Consider the following 17087-nt stretch of genomic DNA (forward strand, 5'->3'; position numbering starts at 1 on the left):
GCCAGTGTCAACAGCCTGATTGAATCTGTTCTCCTGCCTCTCTCTGTAGCCCAGTTCTTCTCAAATGCGGCCACCAGGGGCTTTTCGTGTGGCCACAGCCTCCGGGGTTGTGAATGGGGGGTGGGGGGGCAAAGCAGTCTCCTCCCCCACCCCCGAGCCACCAGCAGGGGTTGGGCCCTGCTCTCTTGTGGAGCCACAAAAGCCAGAGGAGCGGGCAGCTAGTGAGTTCCCCACCCTCCTGGAGGTGGTGGGGTCAGGCTCCAGCCCAGGGGTGGCAGGTGGCAGCTTCCAGCTGTACGGCAGTGGGCTCCGTCCCCCAGCCGCAGGGCTTCAGGCTCCGGCCACGGGCTCCGACCTCAGGCTTTGGCCTCACAGCGGCAGGCTCCATCCCCCAGCTGCAGGGTTTGAGGTTCCAGCCGCGGGGCCACACGATCCAGCCCCGGCTGCAGGGCTCCAGTCCCCGGGTTCACCCCCCCCCCCCATCACCCCTGGCCCTTGCTGTGACCCCTGGCCCCAGGTTTTGGCCACATGCTCCATCACCCTGCCGTGTGGCAATGGGTGCCGGCGGCGGGCTCAGCCCCCCAATACTCCTGGCACCTGCTGCATCCTCTGGCCCTGGCCGCAGGGGTCTGGTCCCCAATCATGCGGCTGCAGGGCTCCTGTCCCTGGGCTCACCCCTGGCCCCTGCTGCCTCCCCTGGTCCCCATCCATTCCCCCATTGACCCGCTGCCTCAGAACCCCCATCTCCATCCAGGGCTTAATTTGTCTCCTGGCTTGCCAGGGCTGTGTAAGTCTGCTGTGAAAAGTGACATTTGTATGTTTGTTAATATCACTTTTCACTGCCTTCCAGCTAGCTAGCAAGTCTGCTGCTGTGAAAAGTGATATTAACAAACATACAAATGTCACTTTTCACAGAAGCAGACTTACTACCTAGCAGGTCTTACAAAAGCAACCAAAAAAGCAAAAGAAACAACAACAAAAAAGACAAAAACATGCAAAGCTCCTTATTTGTTTCTATTCTGTTTAGATCCAGTACAGAATAGAGACAACTGTGAATTATTTTTATTACTGAGTCTGCAAAAAAAAAAAAAAAAAAAAAAAAAAAAAAAAAAAACACCCCAACATAAATAAATGACAATGATTTGGACATGCATGTGCATATTTATTTGTTTTTCCTAAAATTAAGTATTTTCGGAAAAATTGTCAGAGCGGTCACCAGCAACAGTTGGTGGCCGCACTCTGAGGCCACCAAAAAATTTGTTGTGAGAACCCCTGCCCTAGCCCATGAATCAATTTTTCCTCTGTATTCAGATCACCGCACTGTGTACACAAAACTGCTGTCCCCATTTAACGACGTGGTGGATAAGACTCCTATCATCCGCTCAGTGGTGCTGAAGCTGCTTTTGAAATACAGGTAAGTTCAGTCAAAAAGCTGATGGGTGAGCGTGGGTTACATGTCATCCTTAACCTCTTCAGCCAGGCAAGCTTCTCTCCCTGCTCTTTAGTCATGTGCTACTCACAGAATCAGGGAGAATTTTAGCCAAGTTCTGAGATTTGAACCTCGTACTGTGAAAACCGATCTTTGCCTCTGTATCAGCACCAGTGTTGGGTTGGGGGTGTATTTGTGTGTGCAGTATCTTTTTGTGCCCTACATTTGAGAATATGTATCCGTCCAGTCTTGACCCACATGTGAGCTAATCAGGAGCTACTCCTGACCTATATGTGAGATAACTCTTAGGAAAGCTAAAGAATGAAGCTGATACTCTGATGCACAAAGAACACTGAGAACACTGGCAAATGAATATAAATCTTTAATTTTCTAACTGTATGATGTGAGGGTTTTTGTGTTTAAATTACTCACTCTGCACTGTACATTTGTCACACAAAGAGACTGTCACATCCAGAAAAGCTGCCCTTTGATTAAGTTAGCATGTCTGAGGCTTCAGAAGTGTAGTTTATCGGTGTCTCTGTGTTTAGTAACCCACTTTTGGCCAATCCAGTGTAGCACTGTGTGAGCCACATACAGAGGAGGAATTCCCACAAATGATGCATGTGCTGGTTTCTCTAGTGCTAGATTCAGAATAGAAAGTGAGAGGGCTTTTCTCTATACAGACATCAGTCCTTGCATAGTATGTATTTGTGTTTCTTCTATGGTTGAGGGTCTCATTTAAAGGAATACGTGAGAGTGCCTCTGGAAATGGCAAAGGAAACACAACATAGAATGTCTCAGTTTCATTTGGAGGCTGAATTGGGTTACCATGTTACCTGGCCAGCAGTCAGAGGCTAGGATAATGGAGGTTATATAGGACCATGCTGGGGTGTGATGGCACAACATGGTTGCCCATAGTACTGGTTCTTGTCACCATGATAGCCTTTTGGTGGATCAGAGGTCCCATGTGACTCCAGCTATGACCCACCTTGACTTTTGCTTCCCTCTCAGCTGGACCTGAAGTGAACTTCTCTGCCATGTGGACAGAATTTGCAAGTTATGTTCTAAATAATGATTAGTAGCCATCAGTGTTGCAGTAGTTGGTAAGAAGAGGTTTCTCTGTTTCATAGCTTCAGTGATGTGAAAGCCTACCTGCAGGATTACCTGGTACAGGTAGAGCAGTGCCAGATCCTGGACAAAGATGACAAGACAGAACTTTACGCACTTTTTGTCAATTGTTTGGAGGTAGGTCTGCTTGCCCCATCTCCCTCATGTCAGAGGTGCTGTGTGGGGGTGTCCTGGCCCAACAGAGCAATGTTTCAAGAATACGGCTTTTTCTATAAAATCCTGGCTGAGCTAATGCACACACTGACTACGTGGGGAGGAGTTTTATCCACCTAGAAAGGGCGAGATTGAGAGAATGTTAAAACCACGGCTCTGTTCAGGAGTAGGCACTCCTGCTTTGTCAGATCCCCAGAGAAGGCTTGTGCTGTAGCATTCCATGAGCTCCCCTGCTTTCGCATCCCTTTCCTCTGCTTCAGGACGCTGGGTGTGGTTTGAGCATGATTAGATCAGGCCAGGAGAGGTGTAAACTCCAGCAGCTGGGCTTGGGGCACCATGCTGGAAATGGGATTGATTTTTCCCTTGCAGGATTCGATGTATGAAAAGATTGGAGCCTGCACTCAGGAAGACCAAATCAACTGTCTGCGGGAAGACGGACGCTTTCTGGAGCGCTATCTGAAGAGGAACAGCCAAGAAACCCTTCGGGAGTCCTCTATTGAGTACCTGCAGGGGGTGGCCAGGGTCCGGCTATGCCTGGATAGGGTTGCAGAGCTGCTCTTGGAAATGCAGAGACCTAAAGGCAAGTTGGGCTCTACTGCCCTCAACTGAAAATGCTAATGTGTCAAAGGCTAAATCCAGGATACAGATGGACTTGCTAGACATGTTCCATGTCTCTGTGTCGCTATGCAAACCATTTGCTCTCCATCATAGAAATGCCCATATCAAGATTTCTCTAGCTGCAGAATAAGGGCATTGTGATCCCTGTATATTCCTGGGTAAGAACCTCTGAGAAGGAGGGGCTACTAAGATCTCGAATAATGGATCAGATCAGGGAAATGGATCCCAATGCTGTGGCCAGTTCTGACAGCAACAGCTGACCAAGATAAGAAATTTTGACTTACTTTATTCTTTCTACAGAGTGGGATAAGGCAGTGGATAAGCAGCAATACCTTCAGAAAGTAACAAGGTTCTGTAGGCTGGCTGGGAATGACTGGTACCGAGTTTACCTGGTCCGAAAACTGACTAACCAGTATGGGATGGAGTTTGCTCAGAAGCTTTCGTATGAGAGTCAATTTCATTGGGTATTCCCAGTGGAAATCATTCAACAACAGGTAAAGCAAATATGTCTCCCTGACTCATCTTTCCTTAACAATTTGTGTTTCTGAATGCTGTTTCCTCCTCTTGGGTTTTTTTGTATTTGCATTTTTTTTTTTCATGTGTCTGTGGATGGTGTGCAGTTCTCTGGTACTGTCATGCAGGGCTGGAGCAGGTAGGGGTGGGAGTAACCTACTCCAGTACCCCTGCCTTCCATAGAAAGGAATTTCTCCTGACCTGAAGAAAGGCCATTATTTTGCTTGGGTCAAAGCCTGGCTCCCAGAGCAGCAACATCCCAAGCAGAACCAACCTCCCTGTCTGACTAGCAGCCTGGAAGAGGCATCACCAAACACTCACCCTAGCTGGGAAGTCACAGCCCTTCTCCCTGCACACTGCATTTTAGTTAAAATAGAAATGAACCCCATCCTCCAACAGACAACATGGATGCTTCTGTGGAACAGTTTCCCTCTTGTAAGGTGACATTCTTAAAGTCTGCCTGGTATTCACACTGTGTGCGCGTGGGTTGTTTGTACTTTGTTGCTACAGAGGGACCAACCTAGTCAGATTGATCGGTACTTGGTATGTGGCAAGAACTACAGAGTCCTGCGTGATGCTGTGGGAAAAGCAATGATTGAGTGCAAGATGAAGGGCGTTGCAGAAGCACAGAAGGTAAGACTCTTCTCCCCAGTCAGCACAGATGCTCCCTTTTGGGTAGGGCTTACAGTGATCCTTTGGAGAGATTAAGAGGGCAAGTATTTTAGCTCTTGGTGCTTTGCTGTCAGCCATTCCCTCCCCTCTCTCTCACATGCCTGAGATGGAGATTTTTCTTTGCTTGCTGTTATTCTGATGGCTTTTAACTGGACCCGATCTTTGTTCTCTGTTGACATGCATCTTGCACATTGTATGTGAAATTTGGACGATTGTCCCCATCTCCAGTGCTGTTTGCCAGTCACATCATCCTCCCCACCACTGTCTCCCCTTTTAAAAATGTTCTGTGAAGCATTTCTTGAATAACAGGCTTAGGCTTCTTCCAACCAACTGGCTGAGGGGCTAAGTGGGTTTTCCATGCAGGCTGTGCTTCCTTTCACTGCCTTTTCATACTTACTTACGTAATTTCCAAACTTAATAACTATACGTGTGTAGTGAAGTAGGTGTGCATGAAAAACATGCTGACAGATACTGTATACATTTAATTTTCTCCTTTTCCCTACCTCTTCATACGTTGCTCGTTCTCTTTGATTGTGAGCTGCTCCGCGAATGACCTGTGTCTTCCTGTTAGTGCCTCACTTTCAGGGCCCTAGTTGTGATTGGAACCTGTGGATGCTACAGTAATATGACCAGTTAATAATAGTTTCCGGTTTGGGTTAAGTATGTACTGTCTAGTTGGGGCAACAGACGAATGGCAGGTTGGCTAGACCAGGGAAGTTCAGAAAATATTTCTGGTGGATAGAAAAAGGGTCTCTTTGACTGGTGTTTCAGATACCCAGTGAGTTTTTACATTGTGTTCAGGACAGTGGACTTCCCTGCAAGCAGGTTCCTGTGAGGCTCTAACAGGGAATGGTGGAAATCCACATAAACATAAACTGCTCCCTCTGCAGAGGGGGACTTTCTCAGAGACCGCTGGGCCAAGACAGTGGCTTTTATTATGCCATGTCTTCTCAAGTTTGAATAGCCATTTCCTTTGCCTGTCACCTTCTGTGACAATGGGAGAGCGACCTACATCGGGGTCAAAGGGGAAATGTGCATGTCTGTTAATGAGCAAAGATTGCAATGACAGCTGAGGTAGTAGAGATGTAGCCCCTTATCCTCTGCATAACCAGTTTCTCTTGTTTTTCAGGCATGTAACAGCTCTGGGTCTGCACAAGCTGTTCACCTGCTCTTGGCTATTTTCAGGGAACTCACTGCTCTGTATGGATGCAGGAACACAAACCTCCACCCCAAAAAGGAGGTGAGATACCTTGCTCTGTTGGCAACTTGTAGACTGTCAGGGAACAGACTTGTTTCCTTCTGAGAGAAGAAGCTTTAGGTCACAGATGTGAGAGAACATCCTTTACCCTGCTGCCCAAAATGCAGTTCTGAGAGCATCTAGCAGAGATTAGCTGAAGAGAAATCTGAATGTCTTCCAAAGAGGGGACCTCCTCCCTGTCTAACATAGGGCCTTATCGGACCCTATTTACTGTAGTATCTGAGCACTTCATAGTCTTAACACCCCCTGTGAAGTAGGGAAGTACTATAGTTACAGGTAGGGAATGGAGACAGAGACTAAGTGGCTTGCCCAAGGTGTCACAAAATCTGTGGCAGAGCAGGAAATTGAAACCCTGATCTCTCACATCTCAGGCCATTGTCCTAGCCTAGCCACTGGACCATCCTTCCTCTGCATACACTGAAGGACCAACTCCAGTAAATAGATAGTCAGTTACTTCAAGGCACTGTGGGGTATCACTCTTCATTAGATCGTGTATAAAGAGCTGCTGGACCTTTTCGTCTGGTTGGCAATCGCGTACTTTTTCGTTTTGTAATGTTTGCCTTCAGCAATGTGATGCTATGAACACGTTCATCCAACACTCCAAAGCCCTGGATTCTCCAGCCCTGAAGCAATTTGCAGCATCTCTTGTGACCAACAGTCTCCCATCACTGACAGTGAGACCCCAACACTTCAGCCCCAGTGGGGCACTGATTGAAATAGTCGTTCATGCTGCAGCCCTCTTGCTATGTGGGCAGAATCGAGTCCTCGAACCCCTGAGGAGCCTGGCCTTCTCTCCTGCCACCATGCAGGTAAGGAAACTGGTCTTTCCATGGCATCCTCAATCCGAACCTTGAAACCAGGGCACAGATTCAGCCCGTCCATGCTAATGCTGACTCAGTCATGCTGCCTTCTTACTCTCCAGAACCTGAGCTTTCATTAAAAAGTACCTAGCTGTTACTGAGAGGCTGAGATACTCTCCTGTCATGTTTTCACGGCTAACTGATACAGGGACTTCTGCCTGTGTTTGCAGACTCTGAACCAGTAGATCTGAGGGGTACAATTCATCTCCCTGAGCACTAACTGGGATACTCAGTGCTAACTCTTGGATTATTAATTATTTCACTGCTCATCCAAAGTATGCAGGAAAGGAGTGGGAGGGTCACCCTACAAAGATCTGCACAATCTAGTCTGAGTGAAGCTCATTATGGCCTCACAAGCAAGTGGGCTTGGGAGAGTGCCAGTTTTTCCCCACCTCCTAATCAAATATTTAAGGAGCCTAGCAGTGTTCAGCAGGGTACCGAAGGGAAGCCAAGCTCAAGAAACCCAGAGAGCATCATCACCTGCCCAGTCTACTGGGAGTGGTATCTCACAGGTGGACCACATTTTGTGGGCACTTGGAAAAGTAACACCACCTTTGTTTTTCTTTTAACCCCAGTGTGACCCCTGCCTTAAACCATCCCCATTCTGCTTCTCCTACCTTCCTAGCCTCCCACTGTAGCCTGTCAACCTCCTTCTTTAATTGGCTGGAGGGTTTGTGGAGTAACGCCCCCTTCCCTTCTCAGGGCTGAGCCTGCTGCTTCCTCAGCAACACATCCCATTGGAATATAAAGTTTTCTTACTTTTGAGTAGAATTCACCATTTGTTTTGCCTCTCCATTTCTCCTTATTTCCTTGCACTGATGAGCAATTGACAAGCTGCCACAGCCTTAATGTTCTCTCATGTGTAATTTAACTGGAAAACAGGTGTGTTGCTGAGCCATTGCTGTAGTAATGTATTTATTCATGTGAATGTTTTTTAGCGTTCTTTTCTGCCCACAATGCCTGAAGATCTGATGGTTCAGGCTGTGAATTGGGAGGGAATGAAGCAGCTGCGTTGGTATGGTAAGTATCCCTGAGTGGATTGGTAGCAGTGTAGGAAGAGCCATTGCCTGAGAATAACTGTTCCAGAAAGTCCAGTTATGTATCCATGGAGCAGGAGAGTAGTATTATTTATGTGATGCCTAAGAGGAATTTCGTTTTATTTGTCATGCTTACAAAACCCTGTTAGTATACGGTGGCAAAGTCTCCCAGAGATTTCTCTCTAGTTTCTTTATAAGACATAGTCAGCATAGAGACAGAATGACCTCTGGCTTCTGTATGGACAGCTAATACGATTCCTATGTGCTCCAAGAATTTTACTTATTTCCACTAGATCTGGATCTTGAAGTAGATTTCTTGCTGTCAGGCTGTGCGTGTGCGTGCGTGTGCGCGTGCGTGCGTGCGAACCCAGAGGGGAATGCGTGGGTTTTATTTGTTTTAAAAATGCACCTCTGTCCTGCTCACCGTACCATGCTGTTGATTTCTTTGTCTCACAGTGTGTCCAAATGGCCATCCCTGCACTATTGGAGAGGTAAGAGTTTGGGCTCGAGTGGTGGTTTATTTCTTTAAAAGCTGCCTGCACTATATTTTATTTGCTATTTAATTCTATCCCAAAGTTAAATGCAGTCAAGCGGTATGATCAACTGTTACAGCATTGCACGGTGAATACTGGAACAGCGACCGCACTCCAAGCGGTAAACCAGCCTCTTTCAGCGAGTAGCAGCTTTCCAGTTAACAGGTTGCATGTTGCATTCAAGTGTTGGGAAGTTGCTTCTCTCTTCATAGGCCTGTGAAATGCCCTCCTCTTCCTCCCCCCCCCCCTTTTTTTTTAAACCGTCTTGTTTGACAGATATGACAATATCCTGGACAAACCTTATTGAATTGAGTTTAATATCTTTGGAGTCCATTGTATTAAAAATCCCAATGTGTTATTGAGGGATTCGATGTATGTATTTCCATGTGGAGGGTAAAGAAGAGAACAATAGAGGACAATTAGGCAAATTCACTCAGGTTGTAACATCTCCAGAGAAACACCATCCGCCGGAGAGGTCTGCATATACTATTTCAAACTGGACTCTCCAGGGACCAACAGACAAGGAAAAGGGGTTTGGATAAATAGCCTGGATTTAAACTGGCTCAGGGCCTCCTTTCCAATCCAGCAAATGGACAGGACTTCTGGTCCAAGGTGGGCCCCAATCCTTAGGAAAGGGTTGGAAAGATTTTGGCCTACTGAGGCCCCATCAGATCAAGTGGGGGTTCTGAGCTGAAGTTGTGTACTTATGACTGCAGGGAACAGCCCTGTGTGGGGCTGGAAGGACCAGTCACCAATCAGAGCCCTTGTTGAAGTGAGGGGGCGATCTCTGGTTAGCGTATTAGCATGTGGGTAGGTTCTTTTATTGTTTTTAATACATTTTCTATGTAATGTTTTCTACTTTAAGAATAAATTTACTTGCTTAGAAACAGCTGTGTGGTAACATGTATAACTGTGGCAATCGCACTGTGTACTATCTCTGAGGAGAGAAGCAAAGGAGGCCTACTTAGTCTGTCTTTTGCTGGGAAAATCACAGTTTAGTTAGAGAACTTTGCAGCCTGGAAATACCCTGGTCAGAAGGGCAAGAGACATGTGTCTCCACCCAAGAGAGGCGATGGCTGGGGAGGCCAGAAGTGCCCTTGCTGTACTACTGAGGGGAAATGCAAGTGCAGTTGTCCTGAACTGTGGCATCTCGCTTTTCACAGTTGTACCTGTGTAAAAGCGATGACCCACATCAGCTGGGTACCTCACTGTGTGAGGACTGGACTTAGAACTAAGTAGAGCCAAGACTGTGCCTCAGAGTCTGAATTAGCTCCATTTCTCTGGGTCTGAGATGCTGCTCCTTTGCATCTGTCTGGGATTAATTAATCTGTGTCACTTCTTCTCCCTTTGCCAGTGTGGTCGTCCCATGGAACACAGCCGGTGTGTTGATTGCAATGCTCTCATTGGAGGTTCACAACACATTCCAGTCCATGGCTTTCAGGGAGTCCAGTATGTTTTAACTACTTTAACTTATTCAGTGCTGAATTATGTAACACTTACATTCCACCCAGAAGCTATACAGGCATGCCCTGTCCTGGTGTCTCAGCTGAATCAGTGTTCTCTTGAAAACTGGTACTAGCACAGACAGTTGTCCCACCAGTAGTGAAGGGGTTAACCTGATTGCAAAGGCCAGCCTAGGTCTAGTTCTGCCATGACCAGCTAAAAGCTAGGGTTTGTCAGTCTAGTGTTCTTATGCTTTTCATCTCCTTAGTCACCCTCGGCTGGTCTGTTACTCTCTGTCCTGTACAGTTCTTAACTACTGTTGAATTATCAGTTGAATTTTCTTTGGCAACCTTCGGTTGACATCCCACCACCTGACCAGCCTGCATAGAGCGTGTCGTCTACTAGAACGCTGTAGGGGCTGTGATTCATGAGTTCGCCCCTTGGCCCAGCCAGGTTGGCATTTACAGCCCTGACATGCTAATTTTATGATCATTAGCACTAACAGCGGCGGTTTCTGACCTGCCTAGCACGTAGTGGCTAATCCTGACTCTCAGCTAACAGTGGCTGCATGGTACCTCCTAATAGAAGAGACATTTAGGGGAAGATGCCTTAGTGGAGTGGGGTGGGAGCTGCCAGCTGACAAGGTAAGTGAATCAGGCTATTGCAGTGTGAAACCCGTCTGTAGTGATCAGCCTTTTCTCACCACCTTTCTAATGCAAGAGCCTTAAATTGCAGCATGGTATCAGTAGCAGTTAGATATGGAAAAGATTCTTTTTGTGTTTTGACCCATCTCTCTTGTTTTTTCATATCAAGACAGAAAATTCACTGTGCATAATTTTATACAGGCATTTCACAGACAGAACTCAAACTGGCCATGTGCTCGGGGATCCCAGAAACAGAGAAGCAACGGTAGCATCTGAGAGGGAGATGTCCCCAGTTGTCTTCATTGTGATTCGCTTGCTCACGCACTTGGCAATGCTGCTGGGAGCCACAAAAGATCCGCAGGTATTGGAAACCATGCACATTGTCTGAACAGAGTAACTTCCCATGTGGAAGTTTGGTAAGACTCCTCATACAGTCAGTGCTGCGAAAAGCCTGCAGCTTCCTCCCCGTGCTTCTGGAGGAGCTGTTAATAGTGGATGCTGGCAAGACCAGCTGCTGTTGTAGGCACATACCTTTAAGCCCTCTCTCTAATTTAAGAACATAAGAACGGCCAGACTGGGTCAGACCAAAGGTCCATCTAGCCTGTATCCTGTCTACCAACAGAGGACAGTGCCAGGTGCCCCAGAGGGAATGAACAGAACAGGGAATCATCAAGTGATCCATCCCCTGTCACCCATTCCCAGCTTCTGGCAAACAGAGGCTAGGGGCACCAGCCCTGCCCATCCTGGCTAATAGCCATTGATGGACCTATCCTCTGGGAACTTATCTAGTTCTTTTTTGAACCTTGTTATAGTCTTGGCCTTCGCAACATCCTCTGCAAAGAGTTCAAAAGGTTGACACTGCGTTGTGTGAAAAAATACTTCTGTTTGTTTGTTTTTTAAACCTGCTGCCTATTAATTTCATTTGGTGACCCCTAGTTCTTGTGTTATGAGCAGTAAATAAATTTGTACAAGTGAAAATAATAAAATTAACAAATGCATCAAGTGGTAAAACACAGTTTCAAAAATAGTGTATGTTCCAAGCACAGTATGTCTGGTACGTTTCCATCACAAGTGGGGGTTAAAGAGAAGGGTTGTTCCATCCATACCCCAAAGAGAGGTGAAAGTAAGAATTCTGTTTTGTAGTGATTTGTTGGGACCCTTCAGAAAAGCAAAAATCTATTTTCCAGACAGTGATGTCACATTATAATGGAGGCTGGGGCAGAAACACATCTTAAAGGCAGCTCTGTCTTCCCCCAAGTTTGCAGTGAATAAATGATTGACCCTTACGTGTGTAGATACCTGCATATAGTCCTGTCCCAGGGGTTGGTCTTCTCAAAGATGCATTGAAGACTCAAAGATGCTGGGTTATAACTTTGCGTGCATCAGACTAGAGTTTTACACAGCTTGCTCTCACCCTTGCCTTGTTTTTGTTGTTCTTTAAGTCCTTGCGAGGGATCATAAAGCCGCCAGTGCAGGATCCAGCAGGCTTCCTCCAGCTGCACATTGAGAAGGACCTGGAGCAGCTGACAAAAACTCTGGGAAAGAGCGCTGATGAGACCATCAATGTAGTTCATCTCATTCTTTGCAGCCTCCTCAAGGAGCCCCACCAGCACCCAAACCAGTGTAAGGAAAAGAGCATTCGAACGGAATGTGGAAGGCAGCAGGGGGACAGTGTCGTCATTTTAAGTGTAGCAGTTGTGTGGTTCCTCCATGGATAGCACAGCACCAGCATGGGCAAAGCATTTCAAATTGGCAGCAGCAAAGTCAATTGGGGAGATCCAGAGCTTTAGTGATACCTATTTCCTATTCCTGCAAGCAGATGATCTGACTGACCATCTCTCTTACTGCCCAGAGCTCTGGGGTTTAAACGGGTTTGGTAGTCTTGACTGGAATCATTGCCTAACTGATGGTATGCTGTACGGAAAGGATTTTCAGCTACAGAAACTGATGAGTTGTTCAAAGAATGTAACAGTTGCATAAACCTCAAGAGATCAGGTGTAATGGTTTATATGCCACCTTCTAAGCTACAATAGGAAACCGTCAGAGGGAGTAGGGTGTGACAGAGGATGATTCTCAGTAGAATTTGAAGGTCTGAATCATGACACAATCATGGTCTTGCAGCAGATCTTATTATGGAGTTATTTAAATGGAGGAGCGTGGTCTTAGTGGCTAGAGCACTGAACTGGGAGTCAAGATTCCTCAAGTTCTATTCTTTGTGTGGCCACTGACTCATGGTGTGATATTGGACAAGTCACTTAATTTCTCTGTATGTTTGAACATTTGTGAAATGTCTGATCTCCCTTCAGATGGGAGTGAGAGACTGAATTAAAGTTTCTTAAGCACTGAAAGGTGGCGGTGGGGGAGGGGTGTTAAAGTGCTCAACTGTCCCTGCATTTTCTCTCCAGTGAAATAATTTAGTATGGATGCCTGCCTAGACCTTAGGACCTCTGAAAGTGTAAATGGCTCATCACACACTGACTGCAACTCACAAGGATGTCATGTTCCCACGGGGAAATCATAGGCATTTAAAGAACCCCAAGTTCATTTTCCACTGACATGTTGTAAATGTAACACGCTATCTGTGCCCCTGTTGCAGGGCCAGTTCGCTTTGATGGTGCACTCTCCACTAAGGAGCACAGACATGAATGGGAAAGAATTGTCGCAAACACCATTATTATTCCTGAATTAAAGGTGAGATCCCACTGGACTTCCTGTATCTGACTGTTAATCTAAAAATGAACTTGAGCAGGCCAAAGACCACTTGGAATTCTGAACTGCAGCCCAGACCTGTGCTGATGTACAGACCCACCAACCCATAAATCTACTCCGCTCCATGCTTTTGAAAAGCATTGCTAATCCAGGCAGGTTAGCGTTCATCTGTGCTGTCTTCTGCATCTGACATCATACCCTGGGGCAACCACCTTACTCTGCTTGGGCAAGAGGTAGAATCTGGGACCAAGAAGGGACCGTAGAGGATTCTGATAGACAAGTAGAAGTATCTGTTGGCTTTGGGAGAGATGTCAGACCCAGTTAGCAGCATGGAGTCAATCCCATCTGACCTTTCCTAGTGCAGAATGTAAGGAACAGAGAACTTTAGGGGGGCCACTGGAGTTGAGTGAGAGTGTGGAGAATTTTCTAGTATCAGTGGTTGTCCTGGCATGGATGTTAAGTGCCCTGGCTATGAGCCCATCAGTGTTGACATCCTCCTGTGGTAACTGGCCATTAAACTACCATGGAAATGCGGCAAAGCTGTTGCAAAATTCTCTCTTTATAAATGAACTACCACCATCAGCATATTCTCCCTCATAAGTCTACCCCCCTTTCCAAAGAGATCCTTGTACTTAATTATATGGCACCACTGTTCCATTTTCCTCTGTCCTCCTCGATGGTTTTGTGAGTGGAAGGGGTTGTGTTTCTGACACTAGGTCTTTTTAATGCAGGATTTGGACAAAATACTTACAAAGTTAAATAGACAAATCAGTGAAGACGAGAGAATCTGTTCCAACCCAGTGGCGAAAATCGTGTACGGTGACCCCGTGACCTTCCTGTCCCAGCTACCCAAGGACAACACCATGCATTGCTCCCGGATGTGGAGCTGCAGGAAGAGGATCTCAGTTGAGTACCTGGGGCATGTAGTCCAGCAGAAGGATGGCAAGGACGTTGTGCCCATCCTCTGGAAGTTCCTACAGAAGGTGAGCATGCCGAGATCTGTCTCTGTTTCAGGACACACTGACGTGTGACTGCAGGTTCGGAGATCCAGTCCCCGGCTAACACATCATCATTAACAAAAGGAAAACTCCAACAGACAGCTTCATGTCTGCCTTTTTGTTTTCAACTACGAATGTGATGACTTTGATCTTGAGAATGAATGCTGCTGTCAGCTACTTGTCAAAAAGGGAAGTACATCAGTATGCGTCAAGAGCACTTTGATATTCTAAAATCACAGATAAAGCATACAGGTAGTTTGTGTTAGTGTCTGTGAAGTGAAATCCATCGAGGGACCAGAAGCTAATCGGCCTCCCAAAGCCACCCTCCCTTTGGTTCAAGATTAAACTCTGGTTTGTTAGCTGTTATGTCCCTTTAAAGAGTGAGGAGAGCAAATGTGAGAAGAGAGGAAAGGGCAGTTGAGCTGTTAATGATACTGTGGGATCATTACTTGCCTCACCTGGGTTCTGTCAGCCTTTGTTTCCCTGTGGAAGACAGCTCTGTATAGCCTGAAGCAGGCCATCTGGTAGCTTGTTCCAAGACAATGTAGGGGTCAGTAGTAGAGAGATTGCAGTGGAGTGATGTGGTCTAACCCACTTAGCGGATGAGCTGCTGCATGCAGGACCAGTTTCAGTTACCAGGTGGCCTTCAGGGGCAGCTCCCAGGACAGCTGTGCAGAAGTCTTTTGGGATGGCATGGATCCCCAGCCAAGAAGCAAAAGGGCAGTATCCTGATTTCATTTCTCATGTCTGCATAGGGGTCAGCAAGAAGTTTTCAAAAATATGGCCAAAAGTAACATCCTAAAGCACAAGATGAGATTACTCTTAGCTTGCATTGATAACAATTATATTTGTTCTTGGAATCCAAGCACAATCTAATTATGCAGTTTCTTAAAGTAGAATGGAAATACCTCAATACAGGAAAGTGCAGTTTGGTCTCTCATTGCCGCTAATGTACTTCACTCTCTTTATCGGGGTGGGCAAAATTTTTGGCCCGAGGGCCACATCTGGGTATGGAAATTGTATGGCTGGCTATGAATGCTCATGAATTTAGGGGATGGGGGAGCGGGAGGGGTGAGGGCTCTGGCTGGGGGTGCAGGCTCTGGGGTGGGGCTGAGGATGAGGGGTTGGGGCTGCAGGAGGGAGCTCTGGGCTGGGACTGAGGGGTTTGGAGGGTGGGAGGGGAATCAGGTCTAGGGCAGGGGGTTGTGGCGCGGGAGGCGGTCAGGGGTGCAGGCTCCAGGAGGCACTTACCTCAAGCAGCTCCCAGAAGCAGCGGCATGTCCTCACTCCGGCTCCTACGCAGAGGCATGACCAGGCAGCTCTGCGCATTGCCCCATCTGCAGGCACCGCCCCATAGCTCCCATTGGCAGCGTGTGGAGCCTCCTGGCTGCCCGTACATGTAGAACCCGGAGTGGGGACATGCTGCTGCTTCCAGGAGCAGCATGGAACAGGGCAAGCCCCTGACCCCACTCCCTGGCTGGAGTGCCAGAGTGAGGCAAGCTCCAGACCCCACTCCCTGGCGGGAGCTCAAGGGCCAGATTAAAACATCTGGAGGGCCGGATGTGGCCCCCGGGCCGTAGTTTGCCCACCCCTGCTCTATAGGAATCATTCCCTAAGACAGCTTCCTACTCTTCCCCCTTCCTCCCCCTATCTTTGTGACCTTCACTGAACATGCAGCCTGGGTATTACAGACTCTTCTGCAATCTGCCTGGCCCTTGCAAGTGCCCTGGAGGGACTGACCACAGTGGTGACTTCCCCAGTGACCAAGCACCTGAAAACAAGCCAAGTACTTGCTTCATTGGCATATATAGTAAAATCAGACTGAAATGGAGAATGAATAGCATGAGCCTCTCTGCAAGAAGGATGCTCAAATTCAAGACATTCTCCATATTTTTATTTACATAAGCATTGTCTATAGCATTGTACACTCGGTGAGTTTTGCATATGTAAAGTATTGTGCTTTTTGTCATTAAACATTCAGAAATAGTTTAAATAAAAACACACATCAAGGCTGCAAGTCTGTGTCCTCTGCAAGCTTGTCCAACCCTTTGTGCAGTCTCTGCATCTCCGATATGATCTGCCTTCATACTCCTGGCACCTCTCCCACTTTCTAGGAAGCTGAAATGAGGCTGGTTAAGTTTTTACCAGACATCCTGGCTCTGCAGAGAGACTTGGTGAAAAGATTCCAGAATATTACAGATGTGGAACACCGCACAATCCGAGACTTTGTCTCTAAATTCCATTCAGGTAAGACTGGCAGGAGGTGGTCCAATTTTAATATTTCCAGTTTGTCATTAACAAAAGCGCGCACACAGTGCATCAGGCAAACGGTGCAAAGGGCTTGACTCTCCGGGAGGTTCAAAGTTAAAGTGGACACGTCTCCTAGGCTTGAAAGCAAAGCCTGCGGTGTGAGCTCTGGCTCCCATTAAAGGGAATGACCCACCCTGACCCCTCAGCAGTCCTGGCCCCTTGTGCGTGGAAGGCTATGGCTGCGCCGGTGGAGCGCTGCTCGTGCAGATGCTCTAAGCCAACAGGAAACAGCTCTACTGGGTACTTAATTACTCCAGGCCCTGTGGGTGGCGGTAGCTATATTGATGGGAGACGCTCTCCTGCCGACATAGCGCTGTCCACACCAGCGCTTACATCATTGTAACGTGTGTCGCTCCAGGGGTAGCTTGTTCACACCCGAGCGACATAACTTATACTGACTTTAGCTGTAGTGTGTACATAGCCAAAGAGTCATCAGCCAGTTTGAGAGGACGTGAGCACATGAACGTGAAGGGTTTGCTTGAGATCTGTTGGATGAATTACTGAAAGCTCAAGTGATGGTGCGAATCCCAGCCATCCGACACTGTTCCATAGCGTGGACCCCGTTTTAATACAGAAATTGCCCAGTGGCTCACACTGGTAACTACAGCAATTGCTTAAAGGGAAAAGTAACATTAGCAAAGTATTTAATGTATCTTTAGCTTTTATGCTGTTTAGAAGCTGCTATACCAGAAGAGCTGACACCCTCTGACCATCTAGCTAGTGTTCTGGAATGCACTTGGAAAGCCTGTGTATTAAGGGATTCAAAGGTGTTGTGAAGGCCA

General features: G+C 47.1%; 1 protein-coding gene across 10 annotated transcripts in view; it reads left to right on the forward strand.

The window, feature by feature from the left end:
* RNF213 (ring finger protein 213) overlaps nt 1-17087 on the forward strand; it is a 93257-nt gene that overhangs the window by 70168 nt on the left and 6002 nt on the right. For 9 of the 10 annotated variants that reach the window (XM_043527638.1, XM_037914625.2, XM_043527631.1 and 6 more), the window contains 15 exons: nt 1312-1414; nt 2560-2674; nt 3080-3290; nt 3629-3822; nt 4352-4474; nt 5643-5753; nt 6338-6580; nt 7570-7651; nt 8125-8159; nt 9556-9650; nt 10490-10649; nt 11731-11911; nt 12885-12979; nt 13729-13980; nt 16110-16242. In XM_043527638.1, the coding sequence (XP_043383573.1) occupies nt 1312-1414; nt 2560-2674; nt 3080-3290; nt 3629-3822; nt 4352-4474; nt 5643-5753; nt 6338-6580; nt 7570-7651; nt 8125-8159; nt 9556-9650; nt 10490-10649; nt 11731-11911; nt 12885-12979; nt 13729-13980; nt 16110-16242 (2133 nt within the window). Of the gene's footprint in view, nt 1-1311; nt 1415-2559; nt 2675-3079; nt 3291-3628; nt 3823-4351; nt 4475-5642; nt 5754-6337; nt 6581-7569; nt 7652-8124; nt 8160-9555; nt 9651-10489; nt 10650-11730; nt 11912-12884; nt 12980-13728; nt 13981-16109; nt 16243-17087 lie in introns of those variants that run through there. The other variant, XR_006285635.1, reaches the window with a different exon arrangement.

Source organism: Chelonia mydas, chromosome 14 (assembly GCF_015237465.2).
Source record: "Chelonia mydas isolate rCheMyd1 chromosome 14, rCheMyd1.pri.v2, whole genome shotgun sequence".
Lineage (NCBI taxonomy): Eukaryota > Metazoa > Chordata > Testudines > Cheloniidae > Chelonia > Chelonia mydas.